Consider the following 27,276-nt stretch of genomic DNA (forward strand, 5'->3'; position numbering starts at 1 on the left):
ATCAGGTTAGAAAAGAAGAATTGCATTTCTGTATTTTTATTCTAAGACATATATTGCTATGGTTCATGTGTTTTAACAATTATGTAAGGATGAAAAAAATCATTTGTTTAGTATTTTACTGAAGGACTTGATTTGTTTCCCACGTGTGTGAAGAAAAGAATCAGGTTGACTTTTTTTAAAATTGATGTTTACTTTCAGTAGTTGCAAATGGTTTCACTAAACAATAGTTTACAGTAAATTATACCAAACTTCCTTTTTCCTTTAAATAGTACTTTATTGAAATTCACAAGTCAAGATCAAATCGGTCACTGAAATGAAACATTATCACTGCATTCATAATTTTTATCCTTTTCTTTCAGTCATGGGAGGTTCATCATCAACTCCAGGTGGGTAATATGAAAGCACCGACAGAACACAAGACTTTAACTTAATGATGTTATTCTCTGTTGATGATGCAGCAGGAGTCATGTCTGGTCATGTTACATCAGCTTCACTCTTTTGTTGCAGTCTCCTATTTTATTAGAATCATCTGTTTAATATCACTAAATTCCACTTAAAATTAAAACTTTTGTCACAAGTTTCAGACTGGATACCTAATTATGTAGCTGCTGATAATTGTGGGTCTAAAAAATGTATTTCTTCATTTTGACTGGAATTACAATGATTGTTTTTGATATCTTTCTTACTCAGACTGTTGCATCTGTTTTACTTTGCAGCGTCTGCTCCACCCCGACCTCCTTCTCCCAGTGAGTTACAACATGAATTCTGTGAATTATTCTCAAGTTGTTCCATTTCTGCAGGACTTTGATGAATTTGTTATTTCAGTAACTGGTGTTGAACACCAAATTCCTTCTAATACAATTTTCTTGACAGCTTTTAAAACTCCATGGAGACAATTACAGTGGGGGTGAGTAAATGTACATTTTACCAGACGTTCTTGTTGCTCTTGTATGTTTGAGAGTCTGATATGAACTTGAATCCATTTTAACTTGAATATAAAGTCTGCACCTCTACAGAAACAGTAAAACCATGACTATAAGTATGGAGAATGAAAGAAATGTCTGCTGTCTAGCACAATAAAGTTATAGTGTTCTAAATGACAAAAAAATGATTTCCTAAATTATTTATTTAACAAAAATGTGGAAAATAATATCTGGAAAAATGTGGCTCTACACTAGTGATTTGGATTAAATGAGACAATTTTCTGCTTAGATCTGGTTACTTTTTCAAACTGAGCCGCACACACCACACATGATCAGCTCAAGGATCATTGTAAAGTTTTTTCAGAATCTTTTTCATTTTGTACAGTTTCTGTTGCTGAGAAATGATGTAATTTTGGCATCTTTTAAAAAGATAACATGCCTTTCAAACTGGCTGCTGAATTTTGTGGCTCAGAGTGAATCTGAAATTAACTGTTGCTGAAACTATTGGATGGATTGTGATAAAAAGTGCTTCAGACATTTAACTTTGGTGATCTTGTGACTTTTTATGCAACACCATTGAGTCAAAATTTCATTTGTCCAGTCCTAATTAGCAAATTTAAATTGATTGAATGCTATAAATAAAATAGCATTAATCTAATACTGATTAGCAAATAGTAAAATGCTAAGAATTTAATCAGAATGATGCTTCACAGTGAGCATGCTAGCTGTTAGTCATGCTAAAACTGTTGTCTTAAATCTATTTCCTGCACATTTGAACAGAAACACTCAGCATGATCTCCAGTACGTGAGGGATTTTGAACCTGAAGGAGATGCAGTGAAACAACTCCGAGTTTTGCTCTACGGGCCAGTTGGTGCTGGAAAGTCCAGCTTCATCAATTCTGTCAGCACTGTCGTACGAGGGACAATAGCCCATACAGCGCTGCCCAGCACAACAAACTCTGAAGGAGCAAGTTTCACCACAAAAGTATGTAAACTCTCCTCTGTTCACTCTGACTTGATGTGTTTGAACTACCTTCAGATTTCTTGGTACTAACTTTCACATGTAATATGTATCATGAAATGTCTGATCATTTGGCATTTATTTCTGCTGAGATACAAGACAAGATACTGCATAAAAAATAGACTAAAAACATTAGTTTCAATAATATATGTAGTGGGATTTCTATGATTTCTTCATCTCAACAACAACAAAAAACAAACAAGCAAAAAAATAATAATTTTGGTGCTTTCATGACTTTATTAAATTTCTGAAAGTATTTTTTAAATATGACAAAATTTGCCGGGTCACAAATATGGGTTCAGAAATATTTGGTTAAACATCCTTTGGCCAGTTTTACTTTAGATTCCTCCTTCATTATTCCAAATACTTTGTGTAAAGCTCCAGTTCCACAGAGCATGATACTGCCTCCACTATGCTTGATGGTAGGTTTGGTGTTCTTGGGGTTCAAGGCCTCACCTTCTCTCCCCCAAACATATGTATGCTCAGTTTTTATTCCTTAGATCTAAACAGTACAGTGGCAATGCATGTCAACAAGCAGAGGGTACAGAGGGTGTTCCGTGGTGTGAAGGAGAGGAAAAGCCCGGGTCCTGATGGGATTGGAGGTCGGGTTCTGAGGAACTGCACCGAGCAGCTAGCTGACATCTTCAGTTTCATCTTCTCCTGGTCACTTCAGGTCCACAGGGTGCCCCACCTGTGGAAGGACTCGATTATTGTCCCTGTGCCCAAAAACAAATGCACGAAGGCACTGAATGACTTTAGACCCGTGGCACTTACCTCTTTGGTAATGAAGTCTTTTGAGAGGATTGTGAAAGAGGATCTTATGAACACTGTCCAGTCAAACTTGGACCCTCTCCAATTTGCGTATCAGTCAGGGAGGGGGGTTGACGATGCAACAATCACCCTACTTAACATGATTATGTCGCATTTAGATGGCGTCAAAAATTTTGTCTGCCTGCTCTTTATCAACTTTACATCTGCTTTTAATTGCATTCAACCCCATATTTTGTCCCAGTGTCTTCTAAATTAGAAGATCTACAGGAGTTTGATTTACTGGTTGTTGGATTTTTATTTATTTTTTGCCTTTTATTTTGATAGTAGCAGTGAAGAGTGATAGGAAATGGGGAGAAGAGTAGGGGGAAGACATGTAGCAAAGTGCCACGGGCAGGAATCGAACCCGGGCTGCGTCGGAGACTAGCCCCTGTACATGGGTTGCCCACTTAACCCAATGAGCTATACGGGCGCCTGGTTGTTGGATTTTTTAACTGTCAGATCACAACGGGTCAGGGTCAATGGCGTTTTGTCTGATGTTCTCTTCTCCTCCACTGGCTCCCCCCAAGGATGCGTCCTGTCGCCCCTTCTTTTTGCATTATACACGAATGCATGTTGGAGCTCATATGAGAAGCATCATATTGTGAAGTTCTCTGATGATTCTGTGATTGTGTCCCTTCTCAGCCTGACCCTGTGCCCGGCCTTGTAGTAGAGGACTTCATTCAGTGGTGCAAGTCGTCCTTCCTCACTATTAATGTTCAGAAAACCAAGGAAATGAAGACTGATTTTAGGAAGTCCCGTTCAGTTTTCGCTCCCCTGTCGATTAATGGTCAAACTGTGGAATCAGTTCAGCAGTATAGATATCTTGGGACGGTAATTGACGACAGAATGTCCTTCGAGCATCAGGTTGATGCTGTGTGCAAGAAAGCCAACCAGCGCTTGTATTTCCTTTGGAAGCTCAGGAATTTAACCCATAAGAACCCACGGTGACACCAGTGTAACAAACACTTTGAGTGCCCCAGTCTCTTCCTTGTAAAGCTTTATTACTAGGGAGGTTAATCCCAAAAAATAGGCTTTTGACTTCAAGTCATGATGCAAAGGTCCCCTTTGGTATGGAAGTACCTTCAGGTCATACAAATAAATTTATCCTGAGACACAAGTGAGATCACCCTTTGTTTTGGAAATAAACACATTTTTTTCAAAAATGGCCGCCAATGTGCCGAAAATCCTCTAGAGCCCATATCTTTACTTCTGTTATAGATATAATGACAACCTTTGTGTCAAAGTGTACATTTTGGGGGTCAAGGAAGCCAACAAAATAGGTTTCAAGTTTAAAATACCAACAGCTTTCCTTTTACCATGACAACTGGGGGTAAAGATGCACATTTTACATAAAAATTGTGTCATCAGAGTGACTTTACTTATCATTTCCATCAAAAAGTTTTTTATTTAAGCAGTGTAACTACTTCTGTGCATTACATTTGTCCTAAGTAGCATGAGATTTCAACTAGTCAGGAGTAGCATATGCTCAGATGCACTAGGGATTGTAACAGCTGTAGCAGCTGTTGAAGGTCCAAAGTGACAGGTTGACACTTTGAGGTTCGTATGCCTTTCTCACTGAATAGAAAATATTTTTTAAGGTTTGATAATTAATAACTAGCTAATTAATAAATAGTTAGCTACATTATAGCTAGCTCGCTATCAACTACTTAGCTTCATTATTGAAGCAAGCACATAGCCTACATTTTGCTAGTTACTTAACTTCATTATTATAAATATATACACAAATGAATTTCACTTTAGCTTATTGCATATGACAATTTGGTAACTGTTATTAAGTGAGTGTGTGTGTGGTCTGTTGGAAAGTCTGATACCAGCATGAAGGAAGGACCTGCAGTAAAACTTCTTCACACACCTGGGATAATCAGTCTGTCACTAAAGGAGCTGTCCAATGCCTCAGAGTATCATGCATGGGGTGGGAGATACTGTCCAACAGGGATGTTAGCTTGGCTAGTCGACGACTGCAGAGTCATCAGAGAACTTCTGCAGATGACAGCTGGCTGAGTGGTCTATGAAGTCTGCAGTGTACTGGAAGAAGAAACAGAGCCAAGACCATTCCCTATGGGGCTCCTGTGCTGCAGACCACCATGTCAGACTCACAGTCCTGTGTCCTCACAACCTGTGGTCTGTCTGTGAGGTAGTCCATTATCCTACCCAAGAGGTGGTGATCCACTCCTGTAACCTCCAGCTTTTCCCTCTGAAGAACCGGCTGAATCGTATTAAAAACTGGAAATTAAAATCAAAGAACATGATTCTTGCAGAACTTGCAGGCTTCTCCAGATGGGACAGAGCTCTGTCCAGGGGGAAGATGACAGTGATTGCAATCATGTTTAAAAAGAAAGCTATAGATAAGATCCAGGGCGAGTCACTATGTAGTGCAGGTGATGAATTAAAATCCTGCCATGTAGCACAAAAGCTGCAGAAATGCTATTGCATCATAGAGGCTACTTCACCCATCAAAATCATACATGTTGCCACTGTTCACAGAGTTGACTACCAGCCCCACTATAGCTCAGCATGCAATGAAAGTCCTCAGACAAACAATCAGCTACCGTAGTCCAGGCTCCAGAGATTTGTCCCGATGCTCTGTGGTGTATCTGAGGACAACATCACAACTGTGGATGCTGCACAACGCTCCCTCTTTTTTCACAAAGGAAAAGGCTTTCACCACATTCCACCAAGTAGTGATGCACTCCATCAGCACCTCCTTCAAGTAGCTTATCAGATAAGAAAAAATTGTGTAGGGACATGATATAAATATGGCTAAGAATAATGGAGGGCCTTGGTATCACGAATCATGTTTCTCTTTAGAGTGGACATGCATGGGGCAAGGCACTTGTCCAATAGCATACAACAGTCTTGCCATCTCTATGGGGATGGCAGCAGGGTTCCCCAGACTCTCCACCATCTCCTGTCTACACTACAACTGCCACTATTTCAACAAGTCCTCCAACTCATACGACCACACAGGTCGTATGTAACGTGCAACGGAATACGACCCATGAGAGTGTATTTACGTTAGCGCCCCTACAGGGAAAAGGAACACATTACGGGATTTAATTCGCAAAACGGCTTTTTCCTCACTTTCGCAACACGGGTTTAGGGTTATGGTTATGGTTATGGTTAGGGTTAGGGTTAGGGATAGTGTTAGGTAAAAGTTTGTTCATGGTGATGTTTCACCTGCGACACCGGAGTGTCGATATTTACTCAACCGCTAGAGGTCGCTTAACATCAAAATGTAACACTCGGTCGTAATACGGGCGTGTACAGACGACCTATGTGGTTGTTGTTTTTTTTTTATGAGGACAGGCTCCACTATTTCAAAGGACTTGCCAGATCTTGTCATGTGCAAATTTAAGACTGGCTGTAAGGCACCTTGCAAATGCTGCATGCAGAGGCTGCTTTGTATGTCTTTCTGTAGATGTTATGGCTCATGTTCCCACAGTTGTGCAGACATCTAAATAGACAATCATCTTTGAGATGTATTTACACCAAGCTATTAGTCCTCATCACTAAAAAATTACAGGTATGGCTTTTCCTACTTCTAACATGGAAATAGATGTTAGCCCACCCTTGTTTTCCTGAATTTCTTGTTCATTTTAATTCCTGGTACCACTAAATGTACATTTGTTTGGACAAATATAATGACAACAACAAAAATAACTCATGAGAGTTTAATTTCAGAGCTGATATCAGACATTTTCCATGGTTTTCTTGATAATAACCAAAATGACTTCAGTTCTTCCATCAATAGCTATGGCATTGTACTGCCAAAAAACAGCTTTTAGGATTCCATGTTTTCTTTTCTGTCTGTTTTAGTCCCATGATCCACACAGGAGTTAGTACTGATCCATAACCATTGTTTCTGATGACTACAGCCATGCATTTTGGCATGCTCTCTACCAACTTCTGACATTGTTCTGCTGTCACAGCAGCTCATTCCTGTTGCATGAATTCTAACTAATCTGCTTTGTTTTTGGGCTTGTGGTTCTCTATTTAGCGTTTGATGATTTTCCACAGGTTTTCAGTTGGATTTAGCCTAGCCGCGCTAGACCCATGCTCTGAAGACGCAAGGGTCTAGGCACGCTCGACAGGGAGGAAGGCGGGCTAAAAGGTTGTCTATCAAATCACTCTGCAGCAATTGGGTAGGTATACAACCAATCAGCACAACGAATAGGCTCCTAGAGCACCGGAAATCAGAGGATGCGGTAGTTCGGTGAAGCCTTATTTATACAGTCAATGGGTGAAGCTCAAGTATATTACAGACATGTTAACAGAAAGATTATTCAGAGTCGGTGCTAATGGAGCTCAACGACTGTTGTCGTTTTTGTTGTCGACCCTGGCAGAGAATTAAATTCGTTGTCGTGGGTTGTCTAGCGCGGCTAGGCCAGTTGTTTCCGGTTGTTTCTGTCAGAATCATCGCGCCTCTGTCGTCACTTAGTTACGCCCTCCTTCTGACTCTACGCTTCATGGTGATTCGTCCGGCCAGTTTTAGGAGCATCCAACCTTGAGCCTTATGGAGGGTAACTAGACCCACCCTGGCAGAGAATTAAATTCGTTGCTGTGGGTTGTCTAGCGCGGCTAGGCTAAGTTGGATTTAGATCTGGTGATTGAGCAGCCAAGGCATGGTTCCAATGTTCTGGTTCTCCATCCAGGCTTTAACTGACCTTGTTGTGTGGCAAGGGGCATTGTCTTGTTGGAAAATCCAGTAATTGGAAGCAGGAAAGAGTTTTCCAGCTGATGGAAGAAGACTGTTTTCAAGAGTAGTGCTGTACATGACCTGGTTCATTTTCCCTGTTCCACCCAGACTGAAACTACCTCAGATGGCCACTGATCCACCCCCATGTTTTACTGTAGGGGCAGACAGTCTGGTTTGTAGCTTCACCAGGCTTCATCCTAACCAGTAAGTTGGCTGGAGTGGGCATCAAGTGAAAATTGGAGTCATCATTGAAGAGAGCTGTTGTCCAATCATCAACAGTCAAGTCCCATTTCTCCAGTGTCCACTCATTTTAAGGTCCCTGGAGGTCTGAGGATGATTCCTGACTCAGGAATGGAAGAGTGACGGTCATCTGGTGGGTAGAAAGACGTTTCCTGCCATGACCAGCTAGCAGTTTGGTAGAACCATGTTGGGCTTGTTGTTTTGTTGGTGTAATGAACGGCTGTCTTGGAGATCTTCAGTTTCTTCGCTACTTGTCTCTCACTCATGCCAATTTCCAGAAGGACCAAGATGGCTGCCTTTGTGGCTTCACATAATTCTTCAATTTTAGGCATTATGTGAAAGCTGACAACTTCTGAGTTGTGCTATGGCTTGAATGTCAGCAGGAATCCACTCTAGGCCTTTGCATGTGCAGTGCTGCTGATGACATGAGATGTCCTCTTAGTTACCCCAGGAATACAATGAAGCTTAAGCATGTCAGATAGGACACAAAATACTCTTATATACCAGGGAATACAATGAAGTCAGAGGATGTTAAATAAGATGTAATAAGACAAGTATTATGGAATCAGTTGCATTTTTTGTCATGTTCATTGCGTTCTTCAGGTAATGAACCTTTAGTTGTACCAGGCATTAAAATGAACAAGAAACTGAAGAAGACAAGGGAGGACAAATGTTTTTTCTTTGATTGTAGTTATGGACTTGTCTCACTACTCATTTTCTTAGCATCCATAATACACATATTCAACACTTTAAGCTGTATTTATTAAATTATTGAGTTTTGATTTGACTGTGTTTTTGGTATGTGTGTTTTTTTAAAAATAAATTGCATATTTTACCTTCAGTTGTCATGGTGAGGAGAATATCATTCTTTTTTAAGTCTTGAAACCGATTTTATTGGATTCCTTGACCCCCAAAAAATGTACAATTTGACACCAAGTTTGCCATTATAGCTATAACAGAAGAAAAGATATGGGCCTCTCAAGGATGGTCGGTGGCCATTTTAAATATGGCCGCCAAAGCGTGATCTCACTTGTGTCTTAGGATAAATTTACATGTATGACCCTAAGGTACTTACAGCCATGGCCATAAGTTTGGACACAGCATGACTTACTATGTCTGTTTTGATGTCTATGACAGAACATAACTAATATTTTTTGACAGCACCAGTTTAATTAGTCAACAAATCAACAAGGGATATAATATTATCAATAAATTCCAACAACTGGAACAACTTTGTTCCCAAAACATAATATTAGAAGAAAATAACAAAAAAAAAGGTATTTGGTAAGAATAACAAAATGACACCAAACTCTTTTGATGTTTTTTTTTAAATATGAAACTTAATATAGTTCTCAGGAGTTGTGTACTGTATTGTAAGTGACAATTTTGTGGTATTTTCTAAGATTCACAAGCGTCATGGTACTTGTGTCCAAACTTATGGCCATGGCTGTACATACCAAAGGGGACTTTTGCATCATGATTTGAAGTCAAAAGTTGATTAACCTCCCTACTACACACGTGGACAAAATTGTTGGTACCCCTCAGTTAAAGAAGGAAAAACCCACAATTCTCACTGAAATCACTTGAAACTCACAAAAATAACAATAAATAAAAATTTATTGAAAATTAAATAATCAAAATCAGCCATCACTTTTGAATTGTTGATTAACATAATTATTTTAAAAAAACAAACTAATGAAATAGGGCTGGACAAAAATGATGGTACCCATAACTTAATATTTTGTTGCACAACCTTTTGAGGCAATCACTGCAATTAAACGATTTCTGTATTTGTCAATGAGCGTTCTGCAGCTGTCAACAGGTATTTTGGCCCACTCCTCATGAGCAAACCGCTCCAGTTGTCTCAGGTTTGATGGGTGTCTTCTCCAAATGGCATGTTTCAGCTCCTTCCACATATGTTCAATGGGATTCAGATCTGGGCTCATAGAAGGCCACTTTAGAATAGTCCAACGCTTTTCTCTCAGCCATTCTTGGGTGTTTTTGGCTGTGTGTTTTGGATCGTTGTCCTGTTGGAAGACCCATGACCTGCGACTGAGACCAAGCTTTCTGACACTAGGCAGCACATTTCTCTCCAGAATGCCTTGATAGTCTTCAGATTTCATCATACCTTGCACACTTTCAAGACACCCTGTGCCAGATGCAGCAAAGCAGCCCCAAAACATTACTGAGCCTCCTCCATGTTTCACCGTAGGGACAGTGTTCTTTTCTTCGTATGCTTGGTTTTTGAGTCTATGAACATAGAGTTGATGTGCCTTACCAAAAAGCTCCAGTTTGGTCTCATCTGTACAAAGGACATTCTCCCAGAAGCTTTGTGGCTTGTCAACATGCATTTTTGCAAATTCCAGTCTCGCTTTTTTATGAGTTTTTTTCAGCAGTGGTGTCCTCCTTGGTCGTCTCCCATGAAGTCCACTTTGGCTCAAACAACGACGAATGGTGCGATCTGACACTGATGTACCTTGGCCTTGGAGTTCACCTTTAATTTCTTTGGAGGTTGCTCTGGGCTCTTTGGATACAATTCCAACGATCCGTCTCTTCAATTTGTCATCAATTTTCCTCTTGCGGCCACGTCCAGGGAGGTTGGCTACTGTCCCGTGGGTCTTGAACTTCTGAATAATATGAGCCACTGTTGTCACAGGAACTTCAAGCTGTTTAGAGATGGTCTTATAGCCTTTACCTTTAAGATGTTTGTCTATCATTTTTTTTCGGATGTCCTGGGACAATTCTCTCCTTCGCTTTCTGTTGTCCATGTTCAGTGTGGTACACACCTTTTCACCAAACAGCAGGGTGACTACTTGTCTCCCTTTAAATAGGCAGACTGACTGATTATGAGTTTGGAAACACCTGTGATGTCAATTAAATGACACACCTGAGTTAATCATGTCACTCTGGTCAAATAGTTTTCAATCTTTTATAGAGGTACCATCATTTTTGTCCAGGCCTGTTTCATTAGTTTGTTTTTTTAAATAATTATGTTAATCAACAATTCAAAAGTAATGGCTGTTTTTGATTATTTAATTTTCAATAAATTTTTGTTTATTGTTACTTTTGTGAGTTTCAAGTGATTTCAGTGAGAATTGTGGGTTTTTCCTTCTTTAACTGAGGGGTACCAACAATTTTGTCCACGTGTGTATGTGTCTGACCTTAACTTTTTAAGTCCTTTAAAGGCATTAGAGGAGATTTAATTTCCTACGACTTTGAACGTAGCATGTGCATGCCCACATACAACCTCTCCCTCACCCCCCCTCTAACCTCCCCCCTCTTAACATTTACGAAGAAACGCCCCCCTCCAGAAACTTGCGTAGGACTCGTGAAGTTGCCTGCAGCCGCAGTATAATCAATAATCAGTAATGCATTTTACCTGTCCAGAAGGAATTTAGCAACCAAGGCATCTGTCTTTAGGTCCATTTGTTGCTTGAGCTGACGCCATCGCCCAAATGACTCGCCAATAATCACTTTTGTTTTTGCATTCTCGTGATCCAGTTGTCTTTTATTTTCTCTGACCTCAAAAAATGACTTTCTTTTACGGCTGGGTCCCCCTGGATCTTTATCTGCCATTATGTAAAAAAAGATGAGCAAAACAAGTCGCCAGCTAACTACGAAGCTATACCAAAGCAACACATACAGAAAACACGTAAGTCCAAGGCGTACGTAATCTACGTAACTAGGCCTGAGCCGGAAGATTTTTGATTGACAGGAAAGGGAGCAAAGCAAACGCCTCGGTCCGAGCGCATTGATTGGCTGATGTTTTTCAGGTCCTGCCATGTCCACAGTTATTTTTTTAAATTTTTTATTCTTTTATAAACCATACATACAAGTCCACTAAAGGTCAGTATATTCATTTTATGTGAATCAGACAAATTAAACAACAAAAACATCCTCCATAATGCCTTTAAGGAAAAATGGGTCTGGGTTCTTATGGGATAAAGATCGAAACTAAGTTTATGTATAATGTGGATTATAACTAAAGACAGAATTAAAACATGATTGTTTGATAGATAGGTTGAAATGAATATTCCCCACACTCTGCTCCTGGAGTTTTTCCCCTCTGTCCCCGCCTCGGCTCCCGATCCATGGACTTATAAATTGTGAGTCATCCCGTTTTTGTTCTAGCCCTTGTTGTGGCCTATTTCTGTCCATTGCTCATGTTTTAGTTGGAGCCCTGTTTTATTTGAATACCTCCTGTCTGGAGTTTTTGTTGCATTAGTCTTTGTTTATTAAATCTCTGGTTAATTATCTGCCTGGCTCTGAGTGCCTGCTTTTTGGGTTCAAAAACCCCGCTCCGTAACAGTTTTTGCTGCTGGCTGCATCAAAAATGGCCCCGTGGGGACAATAAAGATTTCTTAACTTGACTTTCCTCCAGAAGGCCTTTTCTTTGTCCATGTGATCATCAGCAAACTTGAGTGGAGCTTTAAGGTTCTGCTTCTAGAGGAAGAACTTCCTCCTTCATGGATCCTCTCAGCTCATGTTGATGTAAAACACTGTGGACACTGACAGCTGTGTTTCAGCAGCTTATCACTCATTCAGACCTGCTTTTTGATGATTCTTGGTTGGCTTTTGACCATCCTGACCAATTGTCTTTCAGCAGCAGGTGATAGTTTGTGTTTTCTTCCTGATGGTGGCAGAAATACAACTGGACCATGAATACTTTACACTGACAAACAGATGATTTGGGATCAGTAGCTGCTAGTGTTTGTGGCTGAGTTTAGTGTTTAAAATGGGCCTTTTTAAAATTGGTTTTGAGTCATCAACTGTAGTCAACCAAAATCCCTCAGGAGAAGTTAAGACCCAACTAAGAACATTTGACACACAGCTTCTTACATCACCAAATCTTATTATACAAATTGCTGTATGTATATTTTTGATCAAGCAAAAAAATGTAGTGCTCTAGATGTTTGTCTTGAGTTTTGCTGCTTTAAAATTTTCTGAAATGCCCATCTCACCATCTTTATTTCTTAGTATGAAACCCATAAAATCAGGAAACACAGCTGGGGCAGCTATTACCCCTTTGTCTTCAATGACATCATGGGTGTGGAGGAAGGCAGTGGGAGAGGAGTCAGAGTGGAAGACATCAAACTGGCCATGATGGGACACGTGATGGAGAATTACAAGGTACAACTGTAAAACACTTCACTTTGTTTTAGAAGTGTGTGGTAAATATGAACATTTACATTATCTATTTGACTGTTTTTTGGTAAAATCTTAAATGCAAAACTGACACTAGTGGTGAAGTTTTGTATTTTAGTACCTCTGAACCCCAAGTAATGTCAAATGTTTATTACTCCGCCAAGGAATGGTGGAGTTATGTAACGATCGGCGTACGTTTGTCTGTGAATCTGTCTGTGTGAAACATTACTCAAAAACGGACCAACGGATTTGGATGAAATTTTCAGGGAAGATCAGAAATGACACAAGGACCAAGTGATTAGATTTTGGCACTAATGTGGTTTATAATCTGGATCCACGGCTTTGTTTGGGATTTTCTGTCTGATGATCACACGATCGCGATCCTACTACAAATTGACTGTGATTTATCCGTTGGAAATCATACAAGGAATAATTGATTAGACTGTGGGGTGTTTCTGAGTCCCATCAATTCCTGCCATCCGCTACATATTTAGGTCACGCGATGTAGCAAACCCCAGCCAGACAATGGTTAAACTCCTGATGTTTCACAAAGCCCTTCTTTACGTTCAGCCGTCAGCCTTATGTGAACACAAATTCACCTTTCTGTCCTTCACTCATTTATTGACCATAAGAGCTTGTCTCCATACCAGCTAGGTGTTTCTAAGTTTAGACACATCCTTTGCTAGACAGCAACAGCGTGGAACCGTTTTCTTTCACCTTTGCGTGAATTTTCAGACTTTTCGACAGCGTCTTTGTCATGTCAAGAAACTGCTTTTAAGAGAAACATTTCCTGCTCTGCTGGAATGGTGACAAAATAAAAACCTGTAGCATTAAAAATACGCCTTCAAATTAAAAGCATGGAGGGAATGTTATTTTAACACGAGTCATGAACTGATCAATAGACCTTTATAAGAGTAATTTACATGTAAGTCGGTATAAATACATAATGTGTACGTGCATAACACATGCCTGTGCTCAGCACAAGGTCATTTTTTATTACAGATATCATCCGTCTGAAATGATACTTCAAACTGAGCAGCCTTGGTGGAATACTGCGCTCTCTGAGTGCTTTTCTTGTAGCTCCTGTCACATTTTTACACAATGTGGGCTCATTTTTTACTACAACATAAAGACCTGGGGCCTCATTTATAAAACATTGCATAGGATCCATACTAAAAGTTTGCGTACACCGAAAATGTGAAATGGGCGTATGCCCTTCGCCCCTGATTTATAAAACTGTGCGTAAGCACAGCTGCATGCAATTTCTTGATAAATCACACACCAGCTGGAAGATTGCACAGGTGGATCCACCTCACATTCCGCCCACAACACACCCACATTTTACCATCAATGGTCAATGCAAAGTAACTCATGAATGTATCTGTATATAAATAAGCTGCTGATCCACGGCATTTTACACAGCGCCGGCCTGCAGTCTTTTCCCCACACTGCTGTGCGTCAGGATGAATGAATCATGTGTTGACCCAGGCCACCCTGCCATTAAATATGTTATGATCATGTCCGATGTACAAATAATTTGTACACTGATTGAATGTACATTTTTTCAGTTCACATAGACAAATTCATTTTCACTCGGAGCCCTTACAGGAACATGAGCGCAGTCAGTTACGCCAATTACATTTGGGAAACTGGACATCGCTGCAAATTGCCGTTTCATGTTGGCCTGTTCACCCACAGTGTAAGGAAACCTGATGTACTGACTGGTCATGTTTATAATGTCATCCAAAACAGCTGGCATTATTGCGCTGAGGGATGGTTGTGATATCCCAGACCTAAAGGACATCATTTAACTGTATATCAGACCCAGGTAGGATTTAGACAACAAATGTAACCTCATACATTCTTCATATAAAACACAGACCTGTCAGCCACTTCCCGCTGGAAGGAGCCGGTGTCGCCAGAAACCCCCGAGTCGTCAGCTCCTGTGTCTGTACCGGGATGGCGTGGTTTCGGCGGGTGGGTCTGTCTAAGACGGCCCAGTTCAGCACATAGATCCAAGAGTACTGCTCTAGGGAATCTGAATCGGCTTATTAGCCGGGAAATCCCCGTGATCCCTAAAATCTCTCTCCATTCTTAATGTGATATTCCAGCAATGCCAGCGCATCCATTGTGCCACATTACGCACGGCTGTCACCGGCGATTTATCTGCTTGATCAGCGATTGGACTGATTGTCACATGCCTTTTCCAAATTAGTAATCAATCAGTGCCACTAACCGCTCTATATCATTTGAAGGTGGAAGTTTGATATATGAACATAGTTCTGCAAATACAGTCATAGGCCGAATGGCGCACTATAGGAACATCTACAACAATGAGGGTTTATGATTATCTGGCTCTACAAGTCTAATCTGTGATAACAATAAAGGTTTGAGATCAATCTGGTTTCAATTCGCCACTTCACCCTCCGACACTGCCATTCCCTCTCTCTCCAAAATGTGCGTAAGCAAGTATCAAAGTTGGTGCACCGGTGCGCACATTCTCATGCCAAGTTTGTTTTTAGAAATCACAACGTACACAGCGTACGCCACTTTCTACGCAAAGGTTGTGATTTACGCCACTTTCTAGCCCTGTTTTGTGCGTACGCAAGTGTAACACTTTTTATGCACTTACAGTACTTTTCTATGGTAGTTGGGCCAATAAGGAAGGTTCGTCCGGAGCCCAGGGTATGCAACAGCAAAGGATACCACCACACAATGGTTGCAAGTTAAGCAAATTTACTTGCAGTTTTAAATGGAAAAAAAAAAGGGAACATACATAAAATAACAACAGCGCGCTGCAAAAATACAATGTAAAATAAAATGAAATAAAAAAGAGTCGTCTTGTCAGTCAGTTCGTTCCTTTGGCGAATGTCGTTTTCCGTTTTATGTCAGTCTTTTAACTGTTCCTTTGTGTTTGTCTGATACGTGTTTACCAGCGCAAAGTTGTCCTCAAGGTTGGCTCGCCATCCAGATCTGGAGAGTCTCGTAGCTTCTTGTGAATCCAGCGTTAGAAGGAATCCTCACTAAAAACCTGACCATGAAAAGCACCACGTGAGGGACAAGTAGCTTCAAAGCCAGGGTGTGTTCGCAGCCTCCTCACTCATGAAAAGCACCACGTGAGGGACAGGTAGCTTCAAAGCTAGGGTGTGTTCGCAGCCTCCTCACTCATGAAAAGCACCACGTGAGGGACAGGTAGCTTCAAAGCTAGGGTGTGTTCGCAGCCTCCTCACTCTAAGTCCAAATATCCTTCTGGGAAAAGCTGCTACTTCCACGTTAGCTAGCCACCTCGTGCAAAGGATCTCCCCCGTCTGTGTCTCTGGCTTGTCTGACAGACAGGTCCAGGGCACGCACAGAGCAAGAGCGGACCTTGACCTGATTGGCCGATAGCAATATCAAAGTAGGTTGCGATTGGTTGCTCAAGTTGCCAGGCAAAATACGACAGTAAATATGTATAATATAGTTTTTTTTTTTTTTTTTAAGGATATTTATGAACTTTTAATGAACTAATATGAACATGTTTTTAACCATATTTATTTCCATTGTGCAATGAAAATTTTTTAATCAGAATCAATATTTATCTTTCATCATGGTTTGTAACTCTGGGTTACACTATCCCCCCTTTAGAATCATGCAAGTCCCTTTGCATGTGGTTAGTTAGATTGTAATAACCGGGGTTTTAACATTCATTGACAGTAATTTAGGTTCGGAATCTGTTAAGGCACTAGTAAAAGCCATGCTTAGTCCTTGAAACAGAGACTGAGCAATAGACACGAGAGGAGTACCCAACTGACTATATTGCAGTCTTTCTGGTTGAGTTGTAATTCTCTCTGAGCGCCTCACAGATTGTGTGGGTTCAGGGTCTGGAGTTGACTGACTTGAGTTTGTTTGACTGTCACTCGGTTCACTTTCTTTCACAGGCTCATCACTGATAGGTTCGACAGGTAAGTTGGTGTCATTCTTGATTTCATCATGACTTGTTTTTTCCACATTTGTTTCATTTTCCTCTGTGCTTCCATCATCCGGTAAGTTTTCACATCCAGGTAAGCTATCCATTTCCGTTTCATTGTCACATTCAGGTAAGTTGTCATTTCCAGTTTCATTGTCACATTCAGGTAAGTTGTCATTTCCAGTTTCATTTGAGCTTTGATTTTTTGAACATGTCCTTGGTTTGGGGATCTCATAGACTTTTGTGACCTTTTCGGGCTGTTGACTAGGTTCCTCTCTGAACCAAAAGACATCATCATTTTCCAGCTTTGAGATTTCACATTCCTCAATTTGTTCAGGTGATTGTCTTGTTTTTGGTTTGCGAGTACAAGTTGGTTGGACTGGTTTCTCTTCAACAGGGGCAAGAAAACCACAGGGGAGTAACAGATCGCGGTGAACTGTGCGGACAGGGCCCTCTTTTGATTCAGGTTTTATGGAATACACGGGCAAGTCACCTGCTTGATTCGCCACAATGTAAATATCAGTCTCCCATTTGTCTGCTAATTTGTGCTTGCCTCTGAGGCGGACTGCTCGGACCAACACTCTGTCGCCTGGTTCAAGTTTTGAAGGTTTCACACGCATATCAAATCTTGTTTTGTTTCTTTCAGCCATTTTATTTGCATTTTTTGTGGCTAACTTGTAGCTTTCTTGTAGCGTTGTCTTTAGTTTGTCGATGTACTGGGAATGTGACTTGAAGTTTTTGTTATGGAAGGGAAGTCCAAATGCCAAATCAACTGGTAATCTCGGCTGACGACCGAAGAGTAACTCGTACGGAGAATAACCAGTTGTGTCATTTTTCGTACAATTGTACGCATGAACGAGTGGTTTGACATGACTGTGCCACTGAGTTTTGTCCTTTTCCTCCAGAGTTCCGAGCATACTTAGCAATGTTCTATTGAACCGTTCTACTGGGTTCCCTCTGGGGTGATACGGTGTTGTCCGAATTTTACGAATGCCCATGATTTTGCAAAGCTCTTGGATGATGTGGGACCCAAAGTCAGGACCCTGATCGCTGAGTAACCGTTCAGGAATCCCATAATGGACTATGAAATTATCCCAAAGTGCTCTTGCAACTGTCTGAGCCTTCTGATTGCTGGTGGGGACGGCAATCGCGTATTTTGTAAAATGATCGGTCAACACGAGCACATCCTTTGTGTTGCTTCGATCGGGCTCAATGGACAGATAGTCCATACAGACTAATTCAAGGGGTCGGGTGGACTTTATATTGACAAGCTGAGCGGCTCTTTCAGGAGCAGTTTTACGTCGTACACAGCGATTACATGTCTTGATCTTACTTTCAATGTCTACCGCCATGCGTGGCCAATAGAACCTGGCTCTAGCAAGATCTAATGTTCGCTCAGTGCCTAAATGACCCATGTCACAGTGGAGACTTTGGAAGACTGAATCGCGGAGCTGCTCAGGTAAGACAAGTTGGTAAGAAACATTTTCTCTGTCTTGACATGTTCTGTATAGGATGTTATCATGCATTTCAAGTCGATTGAGTTCTCGGAGCAACAGATTGATGTTGGGAAGTTCAGTGCGTGCAGTTGGTGGGACTTTTTCACCAGTTTCGATTTGGACAATGACTTCTCTTAAACAAGGATCATTTCTTTGTTCCTTTTGGATTTGCTCGGAGGACATGTGGGGTATGATAGGAAGACCACCACATTCGTTTTCGTTAACAAAGTCATTTGGAATGGCGGCTGCAAGCATGGTTAGTGAATGAACCAAGGGAATGGTGTTGTCTTGAGAGGTACAGACAAGGTGTTTCTCGCAAATGGCAGACACTACTTCAGAACTAACACTACTCTCCGGTAAGGACAGGTGAGTACGTGTGAACTGCTCTATGCGATCAAACTCTTTTTGAGACACAGCGTCGTTTAGCAGCTCGCCATGTGGCCTTCTGGATAGACCATCCGCATCTGAGTTAAGCTTGCCGGCTCTGTACTGAAGTTTAAAATTAAAAGTAGATAAAGCAGCAAGCCATCTGTAACTCATGGCATCCATCTTAGCAGTAGTTAAGATGTACGTAAGAGGGTTACTATCTGTGATGACAGTAAACTGGTTGCCATACAAATAGTCTGCAAACTTTTCCGTTACCGCCCACTTTAGGGCTAAAAATTCTAATTTATGCGCAGGGTAACGGGATTCACTTCTAGACAACCCCCGACTTGCATACGCTATAACCCTAGCCTGCCCGTTTTGTTCTTGATAGAGAGCGGCGCCTAGCCCTGTAGTGCTGGCGTCGGTATGTAGTGTATAGGGTGACTTAGGGTCAGCGAAACCCAGGACAGGCGCAGTACTGAGTTTTTCAATGATGGTTTTGAATGCAACGTCACAGGAGGAAGTCCATCGCTCACCAAACGGTGTCTTTGGGTCATGGTACTGGACAGACTTGGCTTTCGGTTTTGTGGATTTGCGCAGGGGAGGATAGCCTGCTGTTAGGTCGGTGAGGGGCTTAACAATGCTTGAGTAGTTCTTAATGAATCGCCTGTAGTACCCTGAAAAGCCTAAGAACGAGTGAAGTTGTTTCAGATCACGGGGCACAGGCCATGTACTTAAGGCTTTCACCTTTTCAGGATCCGTCTCTACCCCCTCACTGGACACAATATGGCCGAGATATCTGACTGAAGTTTGAAAAAACTTGCACTTCTCGGGGGAGAGTTTTAGTCCATACTCTTTGAGGCGATCGAGAACTTTCATTAAGCGGGCCTCATGTTCTTCAGGCGTCTTGGAGAATACAATGATATCATCGAGAAACACAATCACCTCGTGCAGATTCATGTCGCCCATACATTTTTCCATGAGGCGTTGGAATGTGCTGGGAGCGTTTGTAATGCCTTGGGGCATTCTATTGAATTCCCAAAAGCCGATGGGACACACGAACGCCGTTTTGGGTCTGTCCACCTCCTCTACCTCAATTTGGTAGTACCCCGACTTTAAATCGAGGACGGAGAACCACTGTGAACCTGTCAGGGTGGAAAACGTTTCCTCCAAGTTGGGGAGGGCGTAAGCATCTTTAACAGTCTGCATATTTAGCTTTCTGTAATCGATACATAGGCGGACTTCGCCATTTTTCTTCCGCACTATTACAATGGGGGAAGAAAATGGGGAGGTAGATTCTCTAATCACGCCTGCTTGTTGGAGTTCTTGGAGATGCTTACGGACCGCTTCCAGGTCGTTTGGATGTATGGGGCGCGCTCGGTGTTTGAATGGTGTTTCATCTGACAGTTTGATTGTGTGTTTCACTTGATCTGTTTTTCCGAAATCAATGTCATTTTGTGCAAATACTTCAGGCATTTGATTAAGTTTTTCTGTCAAGCGCTCCTTCCAATCAGTGCCAATGGGAGAAGAGTCGAAGTTGAACTTTAGGTTGGACTTTTGTTCTGGTTTAGGCGTTGGGGCTCTCACTGAGTGTTCTTGAGAAAGTACTCTTTGATATGCATTGATTTCTCCAATGACACATTTCTGAGGGATTGTCACGTCACGTTCGGACTCGTTGGTAAGTACAACTGGGACAAGATAAGGGGCTCTCTCAGGTAGGTCTACGAGACAAGGGTTTACGAGGATGCCACCAGGTAAGGTTGACATTAATGGGTGCTCTAAGAGAACAGACCTTTCACTGTTACCACCAGCTGTTACTGATACAGAGCCATCTAAAACAACTGTCTGGCCTGCAGGAACTAACTGTGGCTCTTTGTTGTGCATTGTCACTAAACCAAGGCTACTGTCTTTGGACTGTTTGTGCCGCAATTCAAGAACTTTTAACACTGCCCTATAGCTATAAGGTGTAGATGTTTGCAGGTCTGAACATGCATCAGAGTACAGTTCGTAGAGTACATCTAATGTGTTTGTCCCTATTAGCACTAAGGACTGAGACACTGCTCGCACATCTGGGACAACTAAGGCAAGTGTAGGCACTTCAGCTTCAATACCTAAAAAGTCTTTAAGGAAAGTGACAGATATTTCAATGTAGCCTAAGTAAGGTACACACTGACCATTAGCTCCCTCCACTTCTAACAACTCATGAAGTGGCTTAATCTCGTGAGTGGACAACTGTTGCCGATAGTATGACTCAGGAACAGTAGTCACCTGAGAGCCAGTGTCAATTAAACAATTCACAGTATGACCATCAACTTTCACTTGTGCTGTACTTTTTGTACCAACTAAGCCACTAGGGAGGCGAAAGGTGTCTGTTCGGGAGTGTGACTTTAGATCAACACGCTTTCTGAATGGAGCTTTTTGTTTGGACTTCTTGGGACTGATCAACTCTGCATTGGCCGCTGTTTGTCCCACAACAGGGTCATGCTTTAGTTTAAAGAGCTTTGGTCGTGCTGGCTGTCCCATATTTGTCTTTTCACTCTTAGCTCCTTTCGTTTAGCTTCCACGAGGGCAGGATTTGGCTCTGATTCACAAGTAGCCACAATATGCCCGTCCTCCCCACAGCGAAAGCAATACCAAGGTTTGGGCCTAACATTGGAACGACTAGGTGTAGGTAAGTGTTCAGGTTTGGCATGATCAGGTTTTTTATGTTCTTGTTTTCTTATTTGCTCTTTCTTTGGTGGGACTTGTTTCTTTTGTTTCATAACTGCAGCTAACTGACTCTTCAGATCTGCAACTTGTTTCTTCAGCTCTTTTAGACTGCTTGATTCTGCTTCAGCTAGGCTTATGTTTGTTTCAGTGACTGTTTGTTCATGAGAGGCCGCTTTCGGCTTTGTGGCACTCAAATGTTTTTTCATTCGTGTGCTTTTAACCTCTTGTCTGTTTTCTGCAGTACGGAGGAGAAGCAATAACTCTGCATACGAGGGTGGGTCTTTGTGCTTTAGCGCCAACTGCAGTTCATTTAGCAGACTTTCATCCCAACAGCCTCTGTAAAACTGTTTAAGAAGTTGTTTGTTCATTTCATTGGACTCAAGACCACCTCTACGCACTGTGAGATCGAGTGCCACCCGCAGGCGGTGGAGATATGCAGACGCTTTTTCTCCATGATCTTGTAGTGTGTTCATGAAAGTTCCTCACCGTCTTCCACGGTGCCAAAAGCTGAGTCCAACAGCTTAAGATAGTCAGCAGATGCAGCGTCAGGTCCAAGGGGGCGAATTACATCAGAAGCAGGAGTAAGGAGGCTTTCAAATATCTTACGAGTTTTCTCCAACTCCGACAGGGAAGGGTCTTCAAGCATTAAGTCAACATGAGAACGCCAGGTTTCGTAGTCTGCTTCGCTGTAAGGTCTGGGTGTCTTGCCAGAGAAAGCTCTGATTCTTAAGGTGGAGTGACCATGTGAGGATCTTTCTGTACTCTTGACAACATGCTCCACCACTATCTTCTGGATTTCCGGTGGGTTAAGATCGGTTGGACTCAACATGGATGTCAAGTTTGACTTTGTGGGGCTTTGGAAGGTGTTCTGAGTGGTCTTAGGAGAGAGAAGACTCTCAGTGTGGTGTGAGGGTGAAACACCACTTTGTGAAGGTTCTACAATAGGGGTTGGCGTAGTGAGGCTATTTTCAACCTCACTGGTGGGACTAGCTTCAGCAATAGCAACATTCTCAACAGTTTTACCTATTGTTGACAATACGTCCCGCAAAACCTCCTCAAAGTCTTTCCCACTTAACTTAGCTAAATTTTTCAAACTGCTAAGATAAGTGTCGGTAACACTGCCCCCTACAGCTTGTGCATACACATCAGTTAGACCTCGTATGGTGTATGTCAGTTCAGGATTGTCAGCGGATTTAAAGAGGTAAGGTAAGGCAGGTGCTAATTTTTCAACAGCTACACCGGACTCGAACTCTACAACTTGACTTCCGTGAATTTCAGATAATTCATCGTCAACGATAACTATTCTACTGATAGCACCATGTTGCTCTAAAAACTCAAAAACCTCTTTTTCCTTCGCTCTATTCTTGACTCCATCAACAACGACCGCATTGGGCACCTTAATGCCGTACACCTCGACAAAGTCCATTTTGGTAGTATGTTTACTCTTCAATCAGTGGTCCAATGCTGTCACAGAACACCCTAGGCTCCTGGCTGGCTCGCCACTTTTGTGTAACACTTTTTATGCACTTACAGTACTTTTCTATGGTAGTTGGGCCAATAAGGAAGGTTCGTCCGGAGCCCAGGGTATGCAACAGCAAAGGATACCACCACACAATGGTTGCAAGTTAAGCAAATTTACTTGCAGTTTTAAATGGAAAAAAAAAGGGAACATACATAAAATAACAACAGCGCGCTGCAAAAATACAATGTAAAATAAAATGAAATAAAAAAGAGTCGTCTTGTCAGTCAGTTCGTTCCTTTGGCGAATGTCGTTTTCCGTTTTATGTCAGTCTTTTAACTGTTCCTTTGTGTTTGTCTGATACGTGTTTACCAGCGCAAAGTTGTCCTCAAGGTTGGCTCGCCATCCAGATCTGGAGAGTCTCGTAGCTTCTTGTGAATCCAGCGTTAGAAGGAATCCTCACTAAAAACCTGACCATGAAAAGCACCACGTGAGGGACAAGTAGCTTCAAAGCTAGGGTGTGTTCGCAGCCTCCTCACTCATGAAAAGCACCACGTGAGGGACAGGTAGCTTCAAAGCTAGGGTGTGTTCGCAGCCTCCTCACTCATGAAAAGCACCACGTGAGGGACAGGTAGCTTCAAAGCTAGGGTGTGTTCGCAGCCTCCTCACTCTAAGTCCAAATATCCTTCTGGGAAAAGCTGCTACTTCCACGTTAGCTAGCCACCTCGTGCAAAGGATCTCCCCCGTCTGTGTCTCTGGCGTGTCTGACAGACAGGTCCAGGGCACGCACAGAGCAAGAGCGGACCTTGACCTGATTGGCCGATAGCAATATCAAAGTAGGTTGCGATTGGTTGCTCAAGTTGCCAGGCAAAATACGACAGTAAATATGTATAATATAGTTTTTTTTTTTTTAAGGATATTTATGAACTTTTAATGAACTAATATGAACATGTTTTTAACCATATTTATTTCCATTGTGCAATGAAAATTTTTTAATCAGAATCAATATTTATCTTTCATCATGGTTTGTAACTCTGGGTTACACAAGCATCAAGGTTAGTGCACCGGTGCACACATTCTCACGCCAAGTTTGTTTTTACAACCTTTGCGTAGAAAGTGGCGTACGTCACTTTCTAGCCCTGTTTTGTGCATACGCAAGCTTTATAAATGAGGCCCCTGCACTTCTATGGAAACAGAACAACTATAACTAGTCAATTTTTTGTTTTCCTTTGACAAATCTTAAAACAAGACATGTAGAATGGTGCAATTTTGTCGAAACATTACAATTTTAAGCTTACATTGGGCTATTTTTCCAGACAGGAACACATGATGCATTCACTGACCCCCAAGAACTTCAAAATCTGATGATCCTCTCTGTTTGTAAAGTTTCTTGTTCTAATTTTGGAGTCAATTTGGTGATTTCTTTGTAGGGAACATCTCTTCCAAACCTGCTGACTGACTTTGGGCTTCAGACAGATAATCAGAAAACTTTACTTCTCTTTGCTTCTCCCACATCCACAGAAGAACAAAACATTTCTGTTCATAGTGACTCTGTTTATGAGTCTTCATTTACTTGAATCTTTTCAACATTTTACAGTTCAACCCTGCATCTTCGCTGTCTCCTTCTGATTCTGGCTACAACTCTACACCATCTCTGGACGACAGAGCCCATGTTCTGGTTTGTGTCTGTTCTGGAAACGCAGCAGATATTTCAGACTCAGTTTTACAGAAGATGAGGCAGATCAGAGAAGCAGCCAGTGACCTGGGTAAGAGCAGATAAAGGCTGGTGTGGGCTGATGTTTGCAAAACAGTTGACAAAAATCCCTGGTTTCTACTTTCCAACAATGTGAGTAAAAGTGAATCTTTGTATCGACAGGTATTCCCCAACTGCTTATTGTCACCAAACTTGATGAAGCCTGTCCTGAAACGGAAAGGAACCTGCAGAACATCTACAAGAGCAAGTTTGTAAAGAAAAAGGTGAGTTTCAGCTGGATTTCCTCAGAATGTGAGCTCAAAAACCTGTGGAGGCTGAACGAAAACTGAATTATTGCTTCTTTTAAACTTAGATGACACAGCTCAGCTCTGAACTGGGGATTCCACTCAACTGCATCCTTCCTGTGAAGAACTACAGCAAAGAAACCAGCCAGGATGCAGATGTTGATGCTCTGATCCTGAATGCACTGAGACTGATTCTTGACTTTGGAAAGGATTTCATTGACAAATTGTAAACCTGCAGAAAATAGTGCTGTCATACATGACAAACCTCACATGGCAGAGTTAAATTTATTTATAATATTTTAGCCTAAACAGACAATGTTAGCCTAAAGAAGTTAATGTAGGCTAAATAAGTTAATGTAGGCTAAATAGTATAATGTAAAGCCCTATGTTAGGCTAAACAGGATAATATTAGCCGCTATGTTAGCATTTTTCAAGTTGTGCTAAATGTTGGTGATGGCATGATACTCAACAAGTAATTTGTTTGTTTGTTTATTTATTTTCTAAAAATGAGACAGTTCGTATTAATGTACATTCCTACGTAAATTAAGATTGTAGATTAATAAGATTGTAGCCATACGGCTAAATTCCATCTCGAGTCCCATTGGCAGATCAAAGATAAAGAAATTACAAATAACATAAAACCATAACTGAACAAAGACATGCAAAAAGAAAAACAAACAACAAGTGATAACACGTACTGCACATAACAGACAAAAATTGGCAGCTACCAACCAGTAATTAACATTAGCCGATGACTATTGTTGTGAAGCATGGAGATATGAGATCCCAGAATCAGCCACAAAGGGGAGACTCTGACAGAACAACAGCTAAATAAGGGAACATTGTGATATTATAACCTGTGATTTAGGATCAGATTATGCCATAACCTAATGAATGTGTTTGATCTAACCAAGTGTCTATTCTTACATTCTTTAATGTTGAAACAGTGTAGGAGTCAGAAGAGCAGCTCACTGTGAAAAGTGATGTTTTTGACAGATTTGACTAAAAAGAGGAACTTATGCTTTATGAAATGGGAATGCTTTTAACAGTTTTGATTACTATGAAACTGAGGTGTTTTAGAAAGAGTTTTGACTACTGTTATGAGGTGAGAAGTCATGAGTTAAGTGAACTCAGAATAGATTGGGATTTTTTAATAAGTCTGTACACATTGTCCAAAAGATTGCACAATGGGATGCCAGCGACAGTTAGAGGCTGACATCTGCTTTTCCATTTCCTGATCAGGAGCCTGTGCTGAGTTGCAGACAAGAGAGATCAGGGGGGCAAGATGGGCTGTCTGGACAGTCCAAAACAGATAGTTTCAGTTCCTTAAAAGTGGAGGTGATCATGCGGTCAGTGTATGGGGCAAGTGTGTGAGTTGGGAGGGGGTAAAGATACAGTAAACTATAAGTTACATCTGATCGAGATGCAAGTGGGGAGATCGTTGCGGGTATCTGCCTGGGTGCAATCCAGACATCTGTCTGAGCACAGGGGATGATTACCACGTAACTCGGACAGGGAATTCAACATGATCTGCAAAGGAATAACTGTTCTGATGGAATTATGGACCAAAGTACTGCGTTTCCTGCAGTGTTGGAGGATTACTGAACTGTGATCTGGAAATAATGCTGTCTGAAGGAACATTACTGAACTCTATTTTCCATGTGAGGAATACTGGACCAAACAACAAAAATGGATATATGCAGATCTAAATCTGGTCCGGACCCCCGTCCACTTCCCCCTGGGCCCCGGCGGGTCTCAGGTGAGCAGCCGGGTGTGGCCACACCGTGACTGCTCTCCCTCCAAATTATGTAATCTGGGTGAATATTACTTCTCTTTTAGGAAAGCATAATACCAGTTAGGAGTTAGGATGAGTGATTTGAATATTATCTAAGGTTTGATTATTTGTCTGATGATTTATTGGCTATGCTTTTGCCCTGCTAAATATATTTTAATAAAGCATTTTCCTGCAATTAAAGACAACAAATTGCAAGTGCTATTTTTATCCCTGAATGAATACTTATACATCTAGCTCTGGATGTAAAAAGTCAGATTACTGCGTGCATAACAATAGCAAAGGTTCTGAAAGGTTACCTAATCATAGGGGTCAGGTTGGCCCAGTATAAACATATCCTAGAGGTTGTCTATATGTCCATAACCTCTGAATTAACCTAGCAACTTAACAAGTGCAAGATCTATGAGAGGAAAAGCTGCCGTTAACAGGTGTGTCTGGTGGTTAAATTTAACTATACCGAAGTGGCTACTCGGTTAAATTAATTATCAGAGGAAGCAGGGATAGGCGTCTGGATGAAGGCAGTGAGACAGCTAGGCGAATTTTCCTCGTCTACCAGCTTAACAGTTCTGCGGCATCCCTCTGAGTAAAATCTCAGGGGGCAGTAGGACCGGACCCGAAGGATGGAGAGCTGGTCCGGTGATTCCCTGACAACTG

At 41.5% G+C, this 27,276-nt stretch overlaps 2 protein-coding genes across 2 annotated transcripts in view; both read left to right on the top strand.

The window, feature by feature from the left end:
• Window positions 1-27,276, top strand: part of LOC110959563 (succinate--CoA ligase [ADP-forming] subunit beta, mitochondrial) — a 333,454-nt gene that overhangs the window by 103,659 nt on the left and 202,519 nt on the right. The gene's annotated exons all lie outside the window — the stretch shown is intronic.
• On the top strand, window positions 362-27,184 carry LOC127537104 (interferon-induced protein 44-like). The gene is made up of 8 exons (XM_051958856.1): window positions 362-386; window positions 717-746; window positions 874-907; window positions 1,704-1,908; window positions 12,689-12,841; window positions 24,430-24,598; window positions 24,709-24,809; window positions 24,899-27,184. Exons 1-8 carry the CDS (start codon window positions 362-364, stop codon window positions 25,058-25,060), a joined length of 879 nt encoding a protein of 292 aa, XP_051814816.1. The 3' UTR covers window positions 25,061-27,184.

Source organism: Acanthochromis polyacanthus, chromosome 14 (assembly GCF_021347895.1).
Source record: "Acanthochromis polyacanthus isolate Apoly-LR-REF ecotype Palm Island chromosome 14, KAUST_Apoly_ChrSc, whole genome shotgun sequence".
In the NCBI taxonomy this organism is placed as follows: domain Eukaryota; kingdom Metazoa; phylum Chordata; class Actinopteri; family Pomacentridae; genus Acanthochromis; species Acanthochromis polyacanthus.

What these genes read in the sequence shown, in the direction of transcription:
- LOC127537104 (XM_051958856.1), top strand. Translation starts at nt 362, where the DNA reads ATGGGAGGTTCATCATCAACTCCAG. An exon ending in AGGTTCATCATCAACTCCAG is followed by an intron (nt 387 to 716) that starts GTGGGTAATATG and finishes TTTACTTTGCAG; the next exon opens with CGTCTGCTCCACCCCGACCT. An exon ending in ACCCCGACCTCCTTCTCCCA is followed by an intron (nt 747 to 873) that starts GTGAGTTACAAC and finishes TTTTCTTGACAG; the next exon opens with CTTTTAAAACTCCATGGAGA.